The sequence below is a fragment of the Lissotriton helveticus genome, chromosome 6 (genome assembly GCF_964261635.1).
Source record: "Lissotriton helveticus chromosome 6, aLisHel1.1, whole genome shotgun sequence".
Lineage (NCBI taxonomy): Eukaryota > Metazoa > Chordata > Amphibia > Caudata > Salamandridae > Lissotriton > Lissotriton helveticus.
In genome coordinates, this window is record NC_136067.1 from 884,822,617 (window position 1) to 884,843,467 (window position 20,851).

Sequence of the window (20,851 nt, forward strand, 5' to 3'; positions counted from 1 at the left end):
CTTTGAACACACGCAGCCCACCAGAGACTCACTAAAGCTCAGAAGTGGGTTTGTCAATAAACAGAGGACTGCATCACAAGAGCCCTGGACATCTGCAAGGACATGAGCTGCAACCGCCACTGTGCCTGGTGCAGCCCTGCCAAACCGGAGAGGAACCTCCAGCTGACATGCCTCCTCCTAAAAGTGGGTGCAAGAAGATGTCTTAAAGGCCACCGCTGACTGCTCATAAAGCACTGAAGGACCACTGCTGTGATGAAAACTAAGAATCAGGGACTGTTTTAAAATAAGAGAGTGTGCAAGCTTTAACAAGTGGTTCTCTACCCGAGCCTTGATATTTGCCCTAGAACTCAAACCCAAAGATGGAAACCTGTGTAAGACTGAGGGACACTCAGGAGGAGGAGAGAAAGGAGGACCGGGACCCAAGGCACTGTAGTCCATGCACCAATAAAGTAAGCACGGTTGGAATGGTCCCTTTCTGCAGGGTCATCCCCACACTTTTTGCCTTCAGACTCGTGTTTTCTGAACCCGTTTTATTTTGGCTTTAAGAACTCTACACACTTTACCACTGATAACCAGTGCTAAAGTGCTTGGGCTTTCTCCTTTAATCATGATAGAATAGGCCTACATGCAATTGGCATATTTAATTTACATGTAAGTCCCTAGTAAAGTGGTACTCCTTGCTCCCAGGGCCTGTAAATTAAATGCTAAATTGGACATGCAGCAGTGATTGTGCCACCCACTTAAATAGCCCTTTACCTTTAAACATGTCTCAGTCCTGCCATTGCAGCCTGTGGGCAGTTTAAACTGTAATTTCGAGCTGGCAAAATAAACCTTTTGTCAAGGCTAAACCTTCCTTTGTAATACATATAAGTCACCCAGGGTAGGCCATAAACAGCTCAGAGAGATTGGTGCAGTATATTGAAAAATTAGGACATGTACTTTTAAGTTTTACATGTCCTGGTAGTAAAAAACTCCTAAAGCCGCTTTTCATTACAGCAAGGCCTACCTCTCCGATAGGATAACTATGGAGTTTAATTAACTGTAACTTCCAATAGGGAGCAGGTGGGCAAGTTGAGTTTAGTGTCTAAAGAATTGGCCTCTTTAATGGTAAAATAGGATTTTTAATCACAATTCTGAAAATGCCACTTTTGGAAAGTTGCTGCAGCAACAAATGATGGACTGAATGCTCCCATTCAAGAGATCCAGGTTAAATCCATTGTTCTTATGCTCACTTCACCATCCCAGTTTGAACACAGCCATATGCAAATAAGTCTTCACCCTGCTCCTCATGGAAACAGTCCAGCCTGAACTGCCAAGCCGGGTCCTCCCTGGACCGGATACAATCATCCTGTTATGTGTGAGAGGGTGAGTAGGATGGGGGGGGGGACTTGTTAGGAGGGGAAGTAGTGGTGGGTAGGGGTTGTCTGGGGTGTATGAAGAGTAACTCTTTGAAGGTGTGAAGATCCTCTTTGATTTGGAGGAGTGTGGACATAATCTTGTCCAGCGTGGGATTAGGAAAGGTGTTGGGGATGGGCACTGAGGGTGAGTAAGTGTCCAGGGTACTGGAGTGGGGGGGAGGGGTGTGGTGGTGTTAGTGCAGGGGTTGGTGGTATTAGTGAGTGGGTTGGAATTTGGAAGGGGAGGGAAGTTGGGGGGAGGGGTGTGGTTGGATTAGGGAGGAGGTTGGTGGTATAAGTGAGGGGGTTGGTGGTAGGAGGGGTAGGAAAGTTGGGGGATGAGTGTAGGCTAGGGGTGGCGGGGGTGCAGGTGAGGTAGTGGGGTCTGAGAATGGGGGGGAGATGGGATGGGAGATGGTCCTGTTGTGGGGAGGGGGAGTGGAGTTAAAGGAGGTGGGGTGTTCTGAGAGTCCAGTTGGTAGTGGGAGGGGAGGGTTATGGTGGAGGGCGGGGGAGTGAGGGTGGGGAGGATGTAACAGGAGGAGTGATCTACGCCTCGGATTAAGGGTTGTGAGGTTACTGTAGCGGGTGGGGGATTGACTAGAATACTGGGGGGAGGGAAGAGGGGTGTGTCGTTCTGATGCTGTGCTAGGTTAGAAGGGGGAGGATAGGCGATTAGTGGTAGGAGGCGCTGTGGAGTCAAGGGTGCTAGGATTGGAGGTCAGATGGGTTGAAGTCGGAGGGTTGGAGATACATTCTTTGAAAGTGGGGAACAAGTTGTCAAATAGGTCAAGGTTCCTGTCTGTGGATTGAGTTAAGATAATACCGTTGTTGTAGATAGTGATTGTTGCTCTAGCTGGGAAGAGTTGGGATGGTGCGGTGGAAAGTGTTAGGCCATGAGCGGATTTCCTGGTGGCGGAGATAGTGAGTAAGATGAGGACCGCTTTTCTCCATTGTGCTCTACGTATAATGTAGAAGATAATATCGGTGCTCTTGGCTCCCTTGATAAGTGAGAAGTAAATGTCCACAAAGGGGGTTTCAGGATGGGACTTCAAGAAGTTGTGTTTAAAACGTTTGGCGGTTTTTTTGGGGAGCTCGGGGTGGGTAATTAATTTTATATGTGTGCCTGCCCGTGGATTCCATGTTGGGAGTAGAGGTGTAGGTAGGTGAAGGAGGTTGTGTGGGTAGGTGTAGATACAGAGCTATAGTAAGTGCGAGTAAGGTGTGGGTGGTTAAGCTAAAAAGTGGGCATGAAGGAATAGAGAAAATGACTAGTCTAAAATGGCCGACTCCTTAGGCATGGTTAAGTAATGAGGAATGACTAGTCTAAGATGGCCGAAAAGTTGGAGAGATAGAGAAAAGTATTGTAGTCCTCTGTTTGTTATTATGTTTTGAGACCAGGGGAGTCGACCAGTTTCGCTTTCTAATCCGGGGCAGATCGAGATAGTCCAGTTTCTAGCTTGCTCAGTGGGGAGGACAAGTCCTATATCTATTTTGGTGATCCCCGTGCCAGGCAGAGTTGTTGTTCAGCCTTGTGAGCTTCTGGTAGTAATGGAGGCGATTTATTGCTGCAGTTTTTGACCCCGGCCATTTTGGGCCATAGTTCGCAGAGGGGTAAATGGTCAAAAATGTAAATCAAAAACGGAGCAGAGGCAATACCTTGTTGCATTCCTGTGTAGCAAGTACGCTGGTGTCATCGGCAATTCGTTGCACTCATCGGGGTCATCATCGTTGTGTGCATCGTCTGGCACAGTCTGCGGGTCTGCTCCCGAAGGTCCGGCAACAGCAAGGGTGCCTCGGGAAGACAGAGTCGCGAGGCGAGGACCAGGATCGGTATTGCGGGCAGCGGGCAGATCGCGAAGCAAGGGCCAGGATCGCCAATGCGGGCAGCGGGCAGCCCGGGGGCCAGGACGAGGGTGATAGTGTCGTCGCCGTCGGGAGCAGGAGCCTTTTTCAAGGCAGTGCGATGGGCGAAGCTGGCTGCAGGATGCAGTGAAACACCCAGGGGTTCGGGTCGGGTGCCCAGCTTGCCTCGATGAGAGTTGTCACGGGTGTCCCCAGACCGCTCCGTGAGGCACTGCCCAGTCCGCCCCCAGCGCTCCACTCTGGACGCTTCACCTGGGCATCGACGCCAGCACTTCAGGTGCAGACCCAGTGCAGACCCAGTCTTCAGCAGTCCGGTGAAGGTGGGGATGACAGCAGACAAATCGGACTCCTCCGATGGCCAGCACAGCTTTCCAGTAGACCGCAGGACTTTCAGCAGGCTCCAACCATCCGTCTCGGGCTCACCGATGGCCAGCAGCAGTCAGGTGAAGGTGGGGATGACTCCAGATGACAGCTTCCCAGGTGACTGCAGGACTTTCAGCAGGCTCCAGCCATCCGTCTCGGGCTCCACCGATGGCCAGCAGCAGTCCGGTGAAGGTGGTGGTGACTCCAGACGATTCAGACTCCTCCGATGGCGAGCACAGCTTCCCAGGTGACCGTAGTCCGCCAGTCAGGTAAGAAGAGACAGTAAAGATTATTACTTAGAACCTTATTATTTATTATTATTATTTAGAACCTTAGACCCAACCCTTCAGTACACCTCTGGACCTGTGAATTCTACCAGGAGGAAGGACTGCTGTGCTGATGAAAGGACTGCCACTCTGCAGGACTGTTGCTCTGAAGGACTGCAGACCTGCTGTACTGCCCCGCTGTCTGCTGTCCTCTTGCCTGAGTAAGAAGGACTGAACCTGCATCTGTTGAACCCAGAATTCCAGAGTGACTTCAAGAGCTAGTTGGCTAGCCTCCTGACTAGAGCTTCAGGGACAGAAGGCTCCAACAACCTAGAACCCAGCACCTGGACTCTGCCATTTGTGAGTCCTACCCTGCCAAATGGTGCCACCCCAGTCCTGCACCCTTGGGAGTGGGCTTGAAGGTAATCTGCCATCTCATCTGTGCATCCAGCAGAACCAACACTACTCCTCTTCAGTGTGGCCCACCCCAAGCAGAACCAATGCATCGCTTCTACTGCATGGACTTTCCCATTGCAAGCATTTTGCTTTGCAGCACGCATGTCCATCGGAACCTCTGCTGTGCAATGTATCCTCGATTCAGGCCTTTGCATCGCAAGACCCACGTCAATGGCAACCTCGATGATGACATGCAGGACTCCGCATTGCAAGCTTCCTCAGAACCAGCTGGTGAGCTGCACATCTCGACGTAGGACTCTGTATCGCAAGCCCTTCGTTTATGGCATCCTAATTGACAATGCAGGACCTTTGTAGCTTCGCAGCTGCTAGGAATCATCACTGAGCGATGCATCCTTGACATAGGACTCCAAAATGCTTCACAACCAGGATTAAGTTACTCTTCAGCGCAACTAACTGGGTCCCTGTAGCAGACCTGCACTCCATCACGGTCAACCTGAACCTGTGACTTTGTCCCCGCCTAGCGCGACCAGATACCCATAGTTGGCCTTTGAAAATATATATATTTGGTTCTACTAAGTGGATGTTTGCTGTTTTGGTCTTTATTTATTTATTAAAATGTACTCTATTGTTTTTAATTGGTGTTGCATTCTTCTTGTGTTGTGTTTTCTCTTTATTACCACTTGAAGTGCTGCATAAATACCTTAATTGCCTCAGAGTTAAGCCTTACTGCTTTGTGGAAAGCTACCACTACCAGAGGGCTGAGCACAGGTTAATTTGGGGTTTGATTGTAACTTCACCTTAACAAGTATTCTGGTTGATCTCTAAGTAGAATTTCACTCCCCTCAAACACTAACCTAATTTCTTAAAGTAACTGTGCCTCTAGCCGGTTGTGTGCAGTTTAAAGGTACACATCTTTATTTTTTTTTAAAAGCGCTGGGTCGAACAACTAGTTTTGTGCTGCTGGCTGATTGTTTAGTTCTGAGTTTATGCACCCTCACTCTATCTCCCTCAGAAACTTTTAACTGCTAACACTGATAGTCAATTGGTGGGGTTGAATGACGACCCTGACACAACGCTGAGGCACAGTAGCCCCTGCCTGTCCACTGGCTCACAAAAGGGGTTCTAGCAACAAGAAAAATATTTAAATGCATAAAACAAGGAGACCTAAACAATTCAATGAAACAATAAAAGAACACAGAATTCAGAATAAAAAAGATCATTTATGTATAGTACTGCTTAATACTTGTAATGATAACCATAATGGAACCACGCCCTAATAAAAGGCATCATTACTGTGTGACCTTGGGGGAGTGCATGAAGCATTTTCTAGATCTCACCAACAGTCAGCTTTAGAGGTTTGTGGAAAAAGATAACGTGCCTGACTTTGTCATACTATCCTGAAGGGAATCCTTTCCGAAAATACACGTTTTCAATTATGTACAAAAACGTTATTTTTATTAACATTTTCCCAACGATAACATTTGTTTTTGTGCGGAGAAATCCGCATTTATCAGGACATTTGATAAGCATTCATCCTGCTTAATTTAAAATCCTCTGGTCTGGTTACTTACGAAATTGTATTTTCTTTTCAAGTTGATACTCAATAAAAGTATTTGAAATCACAAAAAAAAGCTCATGAAAATCTAAAAAAAATGGTCTCACAATTTCACACTTTACCTCTAGAAATGTGTTTCTGAAATGATTAACTTGAGAAAGGATGTAGTTTGCAGGTGTGGTTTTATGTTTCATATTTTTTGGCAGATGTGATCTGCGTGGTATTATATTTCTATGACTGAAAAATAAATCTATAAATTATTGCTGGTGCCATATTATACAAAAATATATTTTAAACGCGCATTCTGTGTTTTTGCAAACCCAAGCACCCCTTTCTTATTTTGAACCACACGAGGAATGAATATTTGCAAATCTTCTTTTCGTTTCAAAGTGAACCCACATACCTTGTAGAGAATGGAGTCGCACACACAGAAGATATCTATGATAACTGGATTTTCAAGCAAGGGAAGAAGGTGATCAGGCATTCCTTGCCAAAAATGTAATATGAAATGCTGAATCTGAAACAGATAAAATCAGGACTATATTTAAAGAACAAAAGAATGCACATTTTATGTGTAAGAAGCTTGACATTTTGTTATCACGCTAAGGTTCGATGAAGATTCTGAAACAAATACAATAGCCATTTGGTGCCTCTAAAATACTCTGTGATTATTTTAGAAGAACTAAAGATGTTCACGAATTATAAGCACATCCGCAATTCTGATGCCAGTAACTGAAATGTGTTCACCGCAATTCGTCCAAAGAGGGCTTAAAAGAGGTTGAACGAGGGAATATATTATTCACAACACTGGTAAAAACTGAGCACAGTGCAATGCTTGGACAAAAGGTCAGTACAGTACCGGTATCACCTTTAAAGCAGCAGACTAGGAGGCTGCCTGGTGATTCATGACACAATTAATTAAAATCAAGTAATTCTCAATCAATTGTCCACACAATACACCAAGCTAAAATTCAGACCTCCACTTGAGATAAGTGGCTCCTTCCACAGATCTGCCTTACGAACATGTATCCTCTGTCAAAACAATCCTAATTCCTGAACAAACTGACATAGGGTATAAATTAAGTAGACCCTGCAACCTTAACAACTAGTTCCATAATCCGCCGGAAAACTAATCGTTTCAAGATGTAGATCTATTTTGGTACCACATAACACATTTAGTTAATTATGAAACAATTTGCCTCAACCACTGGGACACACAACAGAGACAGTACATATTTGATTAATACGACTGAGGACTGTTTGATGGTGCACAGGGTAGATAGTAGCTATTGGAGCCCAACTGTGGTACATGAGGTCGTTTCTATTTGTAGTATTGGGGTCTGTCATACTGTGGCTCTGCAAATTTGACCAAGTCCATTTTTTCTGTAATTGACTCACAAGGGCGCAACGGCAAGTAGTCAATGTCTTCTCAGGGAGAAAGTATGAGGAACAAGTGTTAGAACTTAACAATCAACTAACAGAAACAATAATGCATTGTCCAGCCCTGTTCTTGTCTTTTGTATGAAGAAAAGTATTTTGATCACACACTGTTGCTTAAAACTACACAGTGTAATTCAAGAAATTCAACACAGGGTTAAATCCTTCTTGTGATCTCGAGGCTGTTCACCCTGTGGTATCTACCACTAAAGGAGTACTCCAGCATCTGTAATTTCTGGCACCTCGTCTGAGACAAATCGCTGGCTAGGCACAAGTGCAGATCCCTCAATCACGCAATGCTTTTATGCACCCAATAGTTCAGTTCACTTTTTACTTTGAGATGTTCGTAAGAAAGTCTTAAGTCCTGATCTAGAGTTTGGCAGAAGAGTACTTCATCATAAATGTAATGGACATCCCATCAACCTTATTACAAGTGCATTATAGCCTAATGTTTTTGACGGAGTACCCATCCGCCAAGCTCTGAGACAGTCCTTCGCTCGCAGACAATTTTCCAATCTATTTTGCGCACAGAGTTCGCAAGCCCCAAGGTTATCTGCTTCTGGTAGTTAGCCAATGTGGGACAGACATGTTAAGTGATCCTGCTCCTAAAACAGAGGTGTCTGAGATTTTGGGGCTGCCATTGCATCCATGTTTGGAATTTGAAAACATCAGGGATTTGAACAAGGTAGCTTACTACAGCAGCTGTCAAGTTTGGAAATTGTCACCTCCCTGGGCAAGGTGAAGAAGCAACAGTGGTACAGCAGGTGAGGCCTCCAGACTGATCTTGACTGCAAGGATGACTCTGGTAGTTGCAGTCTCCAGCCCGATCAAGGAGCACATGTTGGTATTTATACAACACACGTTACCTAATGTTGGCTACAGCTGCACCAGTTTCTCAACCAAGGTGGACTGTCAATCTGTCTCTTTCATTTTTTCATGTGGAAGGCTTGATGAGGTTCAGCACGGGAACCATTTAGAGAAACACACTGAACACACTCCTGGCGGTCTCATACTCCAAAGAAATTCCTCATTGACTAAAACTTTCCATAGGCCCCTCCCCTTTTTGAATGTAGACGTATTGATCACAATCTATAAAAACAGTAAGGTACTACAGAAGCATCTAACCCAAATTGGGAGACCTTTAACTGGCTTTACCACAAACTAAAGGCCACACTACCTCTCAAAGTCAACCATCTACTCTCCATGTGATGACCACACCTGGCAAGTTCCTCCACCCGCTCCAGACCTAATGATGAGAACACCTTCAGCTTTCCAATACAGTCTTGGCCATCACCTGTAATATAAATACTTGGCATGACACAGAGAACTATTCACTAGCCCCAGGCAGTCTCAGCACGAGAATCCTGGTTCCACCTCCAACCTATATATGCAGATTGACAACCCAACCCGCCACCACCGCCCATATAACCACAGCCATGTGGCAATCTTCCAACAATCATTCAGACCCCACCCTCCCAGGTGGCCTGCTAGGAGTGAAAGAGCTACATGATCAAAAGACACAAACACAAAATAGCTCACCCCTGGTACAAGCAACACTTAAATGTAGAAAGGAGGGCTCTAAAACTTGCAGAGAGAGCTCGTAGACATAATTCCTAAATGACACACCCAAAATGACTATGGAAAGGTTCAAACTACTACAAAAAGAACATGCCTACCCGCCGCTCCTGCCCGTAGCCCGGGCCTTACCTGCACAGCTTCAGCCAACATGACTCTAATTGCAGAATCGGACCATGACTGGACCCGTGAAGAGTCCTAGCACCTCAGCCGTGCCTTTGGTGCAGTGAGCCCATCTGATTCCTGGCCCTGCAGCCTGCGACGTGCCGCGCTGAAAGCATTCGGTAGCCAGCCCGACATTGAGGTGGGCGGAAGTGGCAGAGTCCAGCGCTGTAGTCTGTGAGCACCCTCGCTGCAGTCTGTGGGTGCCCTCCCTGAGCACTGTCTGAAAAACCAGGAAGCTCGAGTAGATTTGGCACTGGTACTGGGGGTGACTGGAGCACACGTGACGAGCCTCCACCACTGAGACAGGATGGCGGTGTGGAGCTGAGCCAGCTGGAGGAGTTGTGTTGCCTCCGCTAAGGTGAGCCGCCACATAGAGCGATCCGGCGTCTGGGTGCACCTGGATTGTCGGGCCTGCCCCGCCGGGCTCGGGCGTGCCCTCCAGAGTTTATCACCACCGGGGCCCCTCAGAGCTGTTCCGAGACCGGTGGATTTTACCAGGAGGCGCGACTTGTCAATTCCGGACTGGGGCCTGCGCCCGCGGTTACTGTCTCCTGCCGGACGGCACTCTGCTCCCCCACGACCCAGTAGCGGAGCGCTAAGTGCGGCAAATGCTATGCTGTCCTGGCTGAGGTGAACTGTACTGCTGCACATATAGAATGCCCAGTGCACTTGGACTCTTGGGCCCTTCACTCTCGGCGCTGTCACGCTCTCCATACTCCGCTGCCACCAAGACTCACTGCCGCTACATTACATCAAACGGATTAGCTCAGGGGGACACGGCGCTTCAATCCTGGGCCTCTGCTTGTTTGCCAAGTCATTACACACAGCCGGGCGAAGCCTGTCCACCGCTCTTCCCAGGAGGTGAGTGTTGAACACTGCGATGGTAGAGAGCCGGACACTGAGAGCCAGTCTATGTACTTTATATGCCGCACGCTGACAAGCTACTCAGCACCATAACACCTTAGAGAGCAACAATAGTGGGGGCCCTACCACAGCAATTGCCACGTGGAGCGCGGGGCCCTGAAGGTGACAGCGGCGCGTAGTTCGAGCCTCCCCCCCTTCCGTAGTCCTGAGGCCCTCTCATTGTCACAGCTCTGGGAGGTGGGCTGCAGCTGGGGGGCACATCCAGGGCTTGGTATCCCTGACCATGGGTAACCCTTCACTACCCCCGAGGCACCAACACGGAGGAGAACCTTCTCTGCATACCGGACATTGGCAGTGAGCGCTGAACGATAGACGTCCCCTATTGCACGACACGGCTCACATGTCGCTACTCCCAGAAGGTTCATTCTGCAAAGCTCTCTGTAGCGTGGCCCAGGAGTCGGGGAGACCCTCTTGGAGATAGGGCCTGGAGGCCTATTACACTGAACTCATCGACACGAGCTAGCCCTGCACACGACCCCTTAATTGTGGACTAAGAGTGGAGAATCTTACCAATGGCTGCTGCCAGAGCTCGTAAGGACAGATCAGTAAAAGACCTGTTACTTAAAGTGGGGGTTGGTGGAACAGAGACGAGGACCCATACTGGAGGGGCTGCTGAGCGGAGGGGGTTGGTAGAACTCCACGTACCCATCACCCGTAGTGTCCTAGAATCTCTTTTTTGCGGACCTCAAAAGGGTATTCCATAACATGAAGAAAGATCTTACTACAGAAATCCGCGAGATACGCAAAGACATCAATTCCTTGTGGGAGCGAGTGGACGACCTGGAGAACCAGACAGTGGCCAGAGATGAAGAGATGTCCCAGCTTCAACAGGAGGTACTCAGGCTGCGTGATCAGCATCTGGATCTTCAATCCCAGGCGGAGGACCTGGAGAATCGCGCAAGACATTGAGGCCTTCATCATGGACTTGTTCCAGCACATCCTGGGAGGTCCCTGGGACCAGGAGATCCAACTGTACCAGATGCATCGGGTGGGTCTTAGGAGATCTCTAACAGCCCCTCCACCCGATATCCTGACGTGTATCCACGACTTCAAGCTCAAGGAGCGCATTCTTCGTGAGGCATGGTCTAATCATCCCATTGAATTCCGCTCCTGCAGGCCACTTGTCTTCCAGGACTTAGCGGCCTCCACACTACAGAAACCACGCGACTTCCGCACCATCAGCGCATTTCTCCGATCCAAAGGCATCGCTTACTCTTGGGGGCATCCACTAAGGCTCATTTTCAAATGGGAGGGCAGACTCAGCCAAATATGCTCTCTGGAAGAAGCGACATCTCTTTTACGACTGCTGGAGGCTGACTCTGCCAGACTGGTGAAACCTACTGCCTCCAACCAACATGATGACAACAACCGCTGACAGAGAGTTGGCAGCTCGCCAGTTGGCACTTGTCAGGATCCAGATGTGATTGCCAAAGAACGCTCCGCAGTCCTTCAGACCCTGTCAGAGGACTCCAATACTGCAGACTGACCTATAAATTTTGAGGTGCCAATTTTTGTTTCCTTGTAGGCTGTTATGCCTGGGTCTGGGGCGGCAGGGGTGGTGGGGGCTCCTGTTATCCATCCTACGTCTCACCATGGGCAAACTGCCTAGGACAGTTTTGAACTATTTATTGGAATGTTTCTTTCTTTACGTTCGTTGCTTTGGTTTTTTTTCTTTTGGGTTACCTCCTCCTCGTCCACTGTTTATCAAGGCTTGTATTATACTATTTTGCCACGCCTCCCATTCCTACAGCGGTACAAAAGGGGGTGGTGATGGAGAGAGCATCTGAACCAATCAAACACTCCCACCCAGTCCACAGATCTGGGTTTAATCCATCACTGTTCTTTAGCCCACTCTGCCACCCCAGTTCAGACATGGCCATATACAAATAGGTCTGACCCTGTGCCTCATGGGAACAGACCAGCCCGAACTGCCAAGCTATGCCTTCCCTGGACCGGAAACAAGCTTCCTAGAACCGGTTTCTGGCATTCCAGCCGTCTTCAGCCAGGCTTGCTTGAATCCAGTGGCAAAGTGAGCAAGGGACTCACATCTGAGCATACCCTGCCAACTTATGGCGAACAAAGCGGTACAAAAGGGGGTGGTGATGGACGGAGCATCGGAACCAATCAAACACTCACACCCAGTCCACAGATCTGGGTTTAATCCATCACCGTTCTTTAGCCCACTCTGCCACCCTAATTCAGACATGGCCATATGCAAATCAGTCTGACCCTGTGCCTCATGGGAACAGTCCAGCCCTAAACTGCCCTTTTGTACCGCTTTGTTCCCCATAACTTCGCCGAGGAGGTCACCAGAGTCTGCAAGTGGGCGCAGAGGGACTCTGCTTGTGAGAGCTGACCGGGGATTGCCGCATTTGTTCAGCGTTGGTTGCTGGGCCAAGAGGAGCAAGCCAGCACAGGACTCCAACTCCCAGGAGCCTGTGCTGCAACACACCTGTGCCAGAGCCCCGCCCAACGACCCACCGGCCCTACATCACTACTCGCGGTACCCGCTGGCGCGGGTCCCGCTTCGCCGAGGAGGTCACCAGAGTCTGCAAGTGGGCGCAGAGGGACTCTGCTTGTGAGAGCTGACGGGGAATTGCAGCATTTGTTCAGCATTGGTTGCTGGGCCAAGCGGAGCGCGCCAGCACATGACTCCAACTCCCAGGAGCCTGTGCTGCAACACACCTGTGCCAGAGCCCTGCCCAACGGCCCACCTGCCCTACATCACTGCTCGCGGTACCCGCTGGCGCGGGTCCCGTTTCGCCAAGGAGGTCACCAGAGTCTGCAAGTGGGCGCAGAGGGACTCTGCTTGTGAGAGCTGACCGGGGATTGCCGCATTTGTTCGGCGTTGTTTGATGGGCCAAGAGGAGCATGCCAACACAGGACTCCAACTCCCAGGAGCCTGTGCTGCAACACACCTGTGCCTGAGCCCCGCCCAATGGCCCACCGGCCCTACATCACTGCTCGCGGTACCCGCTGGCACGGGTCCAGCTTCGCCGAGGAGGTCACAAGAGTCTGCAAGTGGACGCAGAGGGACTCTGCTTGTGAGAGCTGACCGGGGATTGGCGCATTTGTTCAGCGTTGGTTGCTGGGCCGAGAGGAGCACACCAGCACAGGACTCCAACTCCCAGGAGCCTGTGCTGCAACACACCTGTGCCAGAGCCCCGCCCAACGGCCCATCGGCTCTACATCACGGCTCACGGAACCCGCTGCGCGGAACCCGCTGCGCGGAACGCGCGCATGTCGCGCCCGGGCGAAGCCCGGGACAAGGGCAGGACCGGCTGTGGCCGTCCGGGGCCGGAGGAGGCCAGGCTGGGCCCCCCCTCTAAAAATTTTAATTGGACAATTTTGTGTTGAAGTATACGTAATTGACCACAGGCCTGTTTTATTTAGAAATCTTTTCCAGCGTGGGGAGGGAATATCGTATATAGTGAGATTTGCCCCTTTAAATCTACAATAATGACAGATACAGGTAAAAATATTAAGTCTTGTGCTTCCCGCCCTATGACTAGGCAACAGGCTGCCACGATTCAACCCCTCCCGAGTCTAACAGCCATCGACAAGATGCTTCAGAAAACGATCGGGGTAGTGGCAACAGCCATAGAAAACACGGAGAGGCGATTATCAATTACCCCTGCTGTTCCTCCGTTACAGCAAGCGGGGGACTTCTCTGCAGCTAAATTTAATCCTCCTGACTGTAGTTTCTTCCTTACGTCCTCTTTTGCTGAGTTGCCCTGTGCACAGGCTGCTAGTGGTGTTATTGATAGTCCGCCGGTTGCTAAATCCCCTCCACATGCTGTAGGAAAAAAAGTACTCCAACTCCGCCCTAGAAGTAAGAAATTTAAACTCCAAAAAAAAAACAACCAAAAGAACTATGCCCATCCACGATTTTATACCAGATGTTGCTGGCCCTTCTTCATCCCCTGTAGGAACACCTGTCTGGGTTACTCACCTACTCGCTGACTTCCAGGCTCATATTGAACAGATCATTGGCACACATATTAAACCTTTGGCATCCAGGTTGGATAGATTAGTTTCCACAACTAATAACATAGGTCTAGGGAAAGTTCAGCCTGCCAGCCCATTGGGAAAACATGCGAACAGAGTGACTCCTAGCACTGTCAAGCCTACCCCCAGCTTTGAAACCACCCAAGTTAATAACGGTGTTTCTGGGAATCCTGTCATCGGGCCGACTCCTGACATCACTAAGTTAATTTCGGATGCTAGGGGTCCGCCTGACAGTAACAATATCCCAGCTGTAACCTCTCAGGCAATTGGTAATTCAACTCCCGGTACGGCTTTGCCCCTGCCTAGGGATGGGAAAGTAGCTGGCGGAACCAGCACAGTGCCGAGGGGGGGGGGGTCTGAAGTGGGGACAAGCAATTTGTACCAGCAATTCCTAGCTAGTAGAAACAACTTTAATAGAGCTGCCCTCCATTGATCTCCCTCCTGAGTCCTTACCATATGTAGTGGTGCTTGCCGGGGTTCCTCCCATAGGCCAGGGAAAAAGTGAGGATCACAGTGATCTTAAAAATAAATGCATACAATGGCTTAACACCAACAGGCCTTCTCCCCTTAATGCCTCAGGTGAAATATTGTGCGTTAGAAGAGTAGACTGGATTGGGCCTGGACCTAAAACTGTTGCAGGAAACTGTGTGGTAATTAACTTCAGGCATACATGTGCTGTAGAACACATCTGCAATGGGTTGCCAACCTGGTCAAATACCCAAATCCTTCCCCTCCATTTGTCATACTTCTATCTACCCCTCAGATGAGAACTGGCCAGAGTAGAAGTCTTCAGCATCAAGGGGCCCAAAATAAACTCTCATATAAAACTCAACAGGGGATAACAACCTGGGAGGGCTCCCATCCGCATATTCCTTTTACTCTCACTATTTCCCCAAAGAAATAGGTTCAGTGTCCTGGAGCAGGTGGATTGACGCCCTGTGGGGCAGAATTCTATACCACCAACGGATAGTAGTATTGGTACCCTAGCAGTTATACTGGAGGGTAATGATGTCAGCATTGGCCTAGAAAACCTAATAGCAGATCTATATTTGATCACTGAGGGTAGGACGGACTGGGGGGAAAATATACAACATGTGGGGCCCTGTGCCTCTAACGAGGCACTGCTTAGTGGTGAGGCAAGCGAAAGGACATCTGAGCCTAGAACTTTCATTTCTGGCACTGGGTCTGATATAGGTAAGGACAAACCAACACCTAGCCCTGGGATAGCTGATGGAAGTATACAAAATCTGGCTGGAATGTGGCCGGGTTAAAAAATAAATTGCCCTTGCCTGAGTGGGGTTCCTTTATGGCAATGCTTGATATCTGCTTGATGCAGGAAACATGGGCATTGGAGGAGAGTGTAATGCCTGGTTTTGCTACCTTTGACATCCGGGCAACAACTGGGGGTAGGGGGAGACCATCGGGTGGGTTCTCAACATGGGTGGGCACCCATCTGGGTGCCCAGGCTGCACAAATACCAACGAATTCCCCAGATGTTCAGTGCGTACTCCTAACCCCTCAAAACACGCCGCAGGTGGCCATATTAAATATTTACTCAAGGCCAGTTATGAGTGGGCGGGAATCTGACACAATTGATGCATTAAAAAACTTCATGCAGACTCTTGACCCTTCAATCGTCTTAGCGCTTGGAGGAGATTTTAATTGTCAGTTTGAGCCCCTTGTGAGTCCAGAACTGGGTGAACAGGACGATGAAGATCAGTTCTGGCATGTTCCTGACCCGCAGATCCCTCCTGTCAGGGCATGGACTCCATTGGGTCTCCAAATAAAATCACTCTCCCTTACAACGTCTTTGCGGGCATGTAATGGGAAGTTGGAGCCTGACAGACCGGGGTCAGCTACGTTTAATAGACTAGACCAAACTTCCATCATTGATTATATAATGATGGAAGTTAGACATTGGGACAGGCTGCTGGAATTCAGGGTTCACCCAAGACAAGATAGTGACCATAATGCCCTTGTTTTAACACTGAAACCTGGGAGTTTTGGGCTGACAAATCCGGCGCCTGAATTAACTTGTGCAATCCTGCTCCTCATGATAGCTAATAATAGGCAAAGGGTAAAATGGCCACATCTTCAGGATTCCCCAAATAAACTTGCCGAAATATATCAGATAGCTATACCGCTGATTTTTGATATGGAGGATGCTGGCTCCCAGGGTAGAGCTGTGAAAATCCACAAGCAGCTGGTTGCCGAGCTAGTGGATGTATTTTGCCCTGTGGGTGGGAAAAACCCACTGCGGGCCAGGACGCATCCCTGGTACGACGCCTCCTGCAGGAAGGCAAAAAAAGACCTGCTATCTGTAATCAAAATCAAAGATAGAGCAGGTATTAAGAAATTCCGACTGCTATATAAAAAGGTAATCACTAGGGGAAAGAAGGACTGGGAGGAGAAGACGTGGGAGGAGCTCAGATCCGCACTTAAACGTAAGGATTCTAAGTAATTTGGGCTATTGTTAGCTCGGGTATGAGCGGGGGTGGCCCGGCACTTGCTCCGAATATAGCACCCCTAGTGTGGGAAGCACACTTTGGAGCACTATACGCTAATGTCGAGTTAGAAACCATAACCCTTCCAAGTAGCGAACCTTTTTAGGAGCATGGATTGGCGGGGTTGGCAGACTTGGCCCTGGGGGAAGATGTGGTGCCTCCTCTATTGGCCGCCCCGGGCTCCCACCATGAGTATCGATTGGTGGGGACTTTGGGCGACCAGCGGCGGCGGGAGTCCCTGGATGTTGGGGATGAGTGCCACCTTGAATGGCACGAGGTTATCACTTTGAAGGAGGTCGAGTCAGCAATAGCAAGGCTACTCCCCAATAAGGCCCCCGGCCTAGACAAATAGCCTGGGGATCTATTTCGTTCCCAACCTAAAATATGGGCACCATACTTGGTTGTCCTATTTAACGAGATCCTAATGGGGATTGATCCGCCAGGCACTTGGCTTGGAGCTGAGATCGTCCCCATTTACAAGAAAGGTTGCCCGCTAACCCCATCCAACTATAGGCCCATTAGTCTTATAGATACAACACACAAACTAATGGGCAGGATCATTTTGGACAGGATCCTGGGCTGGATGGAGGAAAATGAAATATTGACCACATTCCAGGCTGGATTTAGGTCAGGCATTTCTACTCTGGATCAAATATTTCGGCTGCAGGTGCTATTTTGGAAAACGGCAAGTGTGGAGGGTGGCAGCCTTGACCTTGTCTTTGTTGACCTGCGGGCCGCCTTCGATCTTGTTTCCAGGGAAAAGCTGTGGAAAGTTTTGGCAGACTTTGGTCTCCCACCCTACCTATTTACTATTCTAATTAGACTACACACTAGCAATTATGCCCAAGTTAGGTGCGGGAGGCATGGAGATTTGTCAGGACGCTTTCCTGTTTTGAAGGGCGTACGCCAGGGGTGCGTCCTGGCTCCAACATTATTTTGTCTTTACATCGATGGTCTTGTAGACCATTTAACTGGTGTAACAGACAATGACGCACCTAAGTTAGCGACTGGGAGAGTGCCCGCTCTGATGTTTGCGGATGACACTCTGTTGTTATCGAAAACATCATCGGGCATTCAGCGCATTGTAGGTGGCTTTGCAACGTTCTGTGCTTCGCGGGGATTGGAAATAAACTTGGACAAGACCAAGTTTATGATTTTCAATCCCCCGAAGCAGACTCGCTCAAACCCTATTCTCAATGGTATCCCCCTGGAAAGGGTCAAGACTTTTGTCTATCTTGGTATTACCCTGACGGAGATTTTTGACTGGGGCTTCCACATTTCCAAATCAGCTCTTAAGCTATCCCAAGTAACTGGGGGTATTAGTAAAGTCCATAGAACATCAGACCTCAAACCAGCAGCTCTGGTTCTTGAAATATATCGATTTCAAGCCAGAATGGCCAAAACGTATAGTGCTGAACTTTGGAGCCATAAAAATATATCCAATCTCCTGAGGGCGGAGCAAAACTTCATGAGGAATCTGGTAGGTTTACCACCAAGTACACCACTTATTCCTCTGCGATTTGATCTGGGGCTGGAGTCAATAGAGGAGCTCGTAGCTGCACGGCCTATGCTCTACTGGAAGAGATTGTGGTCAGTTCCAGAACTGGCTTCCTATAGAGCGGAATTCCTGGAGGTTTGGGCTCTTTTAAAAAGTAAAAATATCCCATGGTTGCTCCAAATTAGGGCTTTAAGTACACGGATAGGTCTGCCACAGCTTTGGGAGGCTACCGAGCAGTGTTGCCTGGGGATATCTAAATCGGAACTTCAAAACCTGATGAGGCGCCAGATTTTATTAGCCCTACAGAGATCAGCAACCCTGGACAGGCTGTCTGTAGAGTTCCTCCTAGTAAAAATGGAACCTCGATTTGAGGAATTCTTAGATGTAATACAACCACCTCTTGTGAGGAAATTATACATCCAGCTAAGGCATGGCAGTCTACCACTCAGGGCATTTACCTGTAAATGGGCAAAATCGGATAAGGAAGCCTGTCCGGCATGTAATTATAGACGTGAAGATGTCTCTCCTGTCATGTTCTTTTGTCCTTCGTACGTAACTATAAGGAAATGTTGGCTGATCCCGTTATGCAGGAACCTTGGGTTTCGACACTTTAACCAGACCTGTTGGGTTTTAATTTATGATACCCATCCCCCTATTGTTTTCGCTGTATCCCGCTTCCTATTTGGTATGTGGCGTAGAAGGAAAAGTTTTGTATAATACACATGATCAATTATTAATTTTATATTGCTGGCTTTTTGATAACTGTCGAGTTTAATCCATTTTATCTCCAATTTTGACTTGTTCATTATTTATTGTTTTAATGATCTCTGCTTTGTATGTATTTTATCTGCACTTTTATGGTCTCTCGACCGAAATAAAGTTATCAAATGGATTAAACCCAGATCTGTTGTCTGGGTGTGAGTGTTTGATTGGTTCAGACGCTCTGTCCATTGCCACCCCCTTTTGTACCGCTTTGTTCCCCATAAGTTGGCAGGGTATGCTCAAACGTGAGTCCCTTGCTCACTTTGTCACTGGATTCAAGCAAGCCTGGCTGAAGACGGCTGTAATGCCAGAAACCGGTCCTAGGAAGCTTGATTCTGGTCCAGGGAAGGCATGGCTTGGCAGTTCAGACTGGACTGTTCCCATGAGGCACAGGGTCAGACTGATTTGCATATGGCCATGTCTGAACTGGGGTGGCAGAGTGGGCTAAAGAACGGTGATGGATTAAACCCAGATCTGTTGACTGGGTGTGAGTGTTTGATTGGTTCAGACGCTCTGGCCATCACCACCCCCTTTTGTACCGCTTTGTTCCCCATAAGTTGTCAGGGTATGCTCAGACGTGAGTCCCTTTCTCACTTTGCCACTGGATTCAAGCAAGCCTGGCTGAAGACGGCTGTAATACCAGAAACCGGTCCTAGGAAGCTTGATTCCGGTCCAGGGAAGGCATGGCTTGATAGTTTGGCTGGACTGTTCCCATGAGGCACAGGGTCAGACTGATTTGCATATGACCATGTCTGAACTGGGGTGGCAGAGTGGGCTAAAGAACGGTGATGGATTAAACCCAGATCTGTTGATTATTTATTGTTTTAATGATCTCTGCTTTGTATGTATTTTATCTGCACTTTTATGGTCTCTCAACCGAATTAAAGTTATCAAATGGATTAAACCCAGATCTGTTGTCTGGGTGTGAGTGTTTGATTGGTTCAGACGCTCTGTCCATTGCCACCCCCTTTTGTACCGCTTTGTTCCCCATAAGTTGGCAGGGTATGCTCAAATGTGAGTCCCTTGCTCACATTGTCACTGGATTCAAGCAAGCCTGGCTGAAGACGGCTGTAATGCCAGAAACCGGTCCTAGGAAGCTTGATTCCGGTCCAGGGAAGGCATGGCTTGATAGTTTGGCTGGACTGTTCCCATGAGGCACAGGGTCAGACTGATTTGCATATGGCCATGTCTGAACTGGGGTGGCAGAGTGGGCTAAAGAACGGTGATGGATTAAACCCAGATCTGTTGACTGGGTGTGAGTGTTTGATTGTCAATCACCACCCCCTTTTGTACCGCTTTGTTTCCCATTCCTACAGGGACAGTGTTGTTTGATATAGCAAGTCTGAGTACACACCCCTATGACTCCTGAACTTCATGTTGTGTCCCTCAATGTGAAGAGGCTAAACAATCCCACTAAACGCCGAGCACTTCTGACATACCTGGAGCGTTCAGATGCCCATATATGCCTACTCCAAGAGACTCACATGCTCCCTGCTGATACAAATCGACTGAGATCAAAGGCATATCCTCATCAAATATCCTCATCAGCCACTTCCAAAACAGCTGGGGTTGACACATGTGTGTCGTCTAGGTTCCCGGGGCGAGTCGGTAGCAAGCAGGCGGAAATTAAAGGAAGGTTCTTGGCTTACACCTTCACCTTAGATACACACATGTTCTCAGTAGCCTCGGTATACGTCCCCAATAGTGGACAGGAGGGTTTCATTAAGACAATAATTCAGAAACTCACGGGCCTACTAGACAAAACAGTTCTGCTGGGAGGGGATTTTAAAACGGTGATGGATGGTGACGTGGACCGCTCTGAGCGGAGGTGGGGCCAAACGGGGACCCTGTTCAACGCTGGGAAGCGATTACTGGCAGAAGCTGGGCTGACCGACATATGGAGGCTTCAACACCCCAACACTAGGGCATCCACATTGTATTCCCACCTCCATAAAACATACAACAGAATTGACTATATCTTCACCTCCGATCCCCTAACACAGCACGTCTGAGATGTGGAGATTCTCCCATGTCCCTTGTCTGACCACTCCGCGCTGCGGCTCTCGCTGACTTTACCCCCACGGTGTCCTACCCGCCGTTTCTGGTGCCTTCGT

General features: G+C 48.7%; 1 protein-coding gene across 1 annotated transcript in view; it reads right to left on the reverse strand.

Annotated features, from left to right (window-relative positions):
* The window catches only part of RFX6 (regulatory factor X6), a 424,100-nt gene that overhangs the window by 202,540 nt on the left and 200,709 nt on the right, over nucleotides 1-20,851 (reverse strand). The window contains exon 9 of the mRNA XM_078646873.1: nucleotides 6,268-6,381. Coding sequence (XP_078502999.1) covers nucleotides 6,268-6,381 — 114 coding nt within the window. The remainder of the gene's footprint in view (nucleotides 1-6,267; nucleotides 6,382-20,851) is intronic.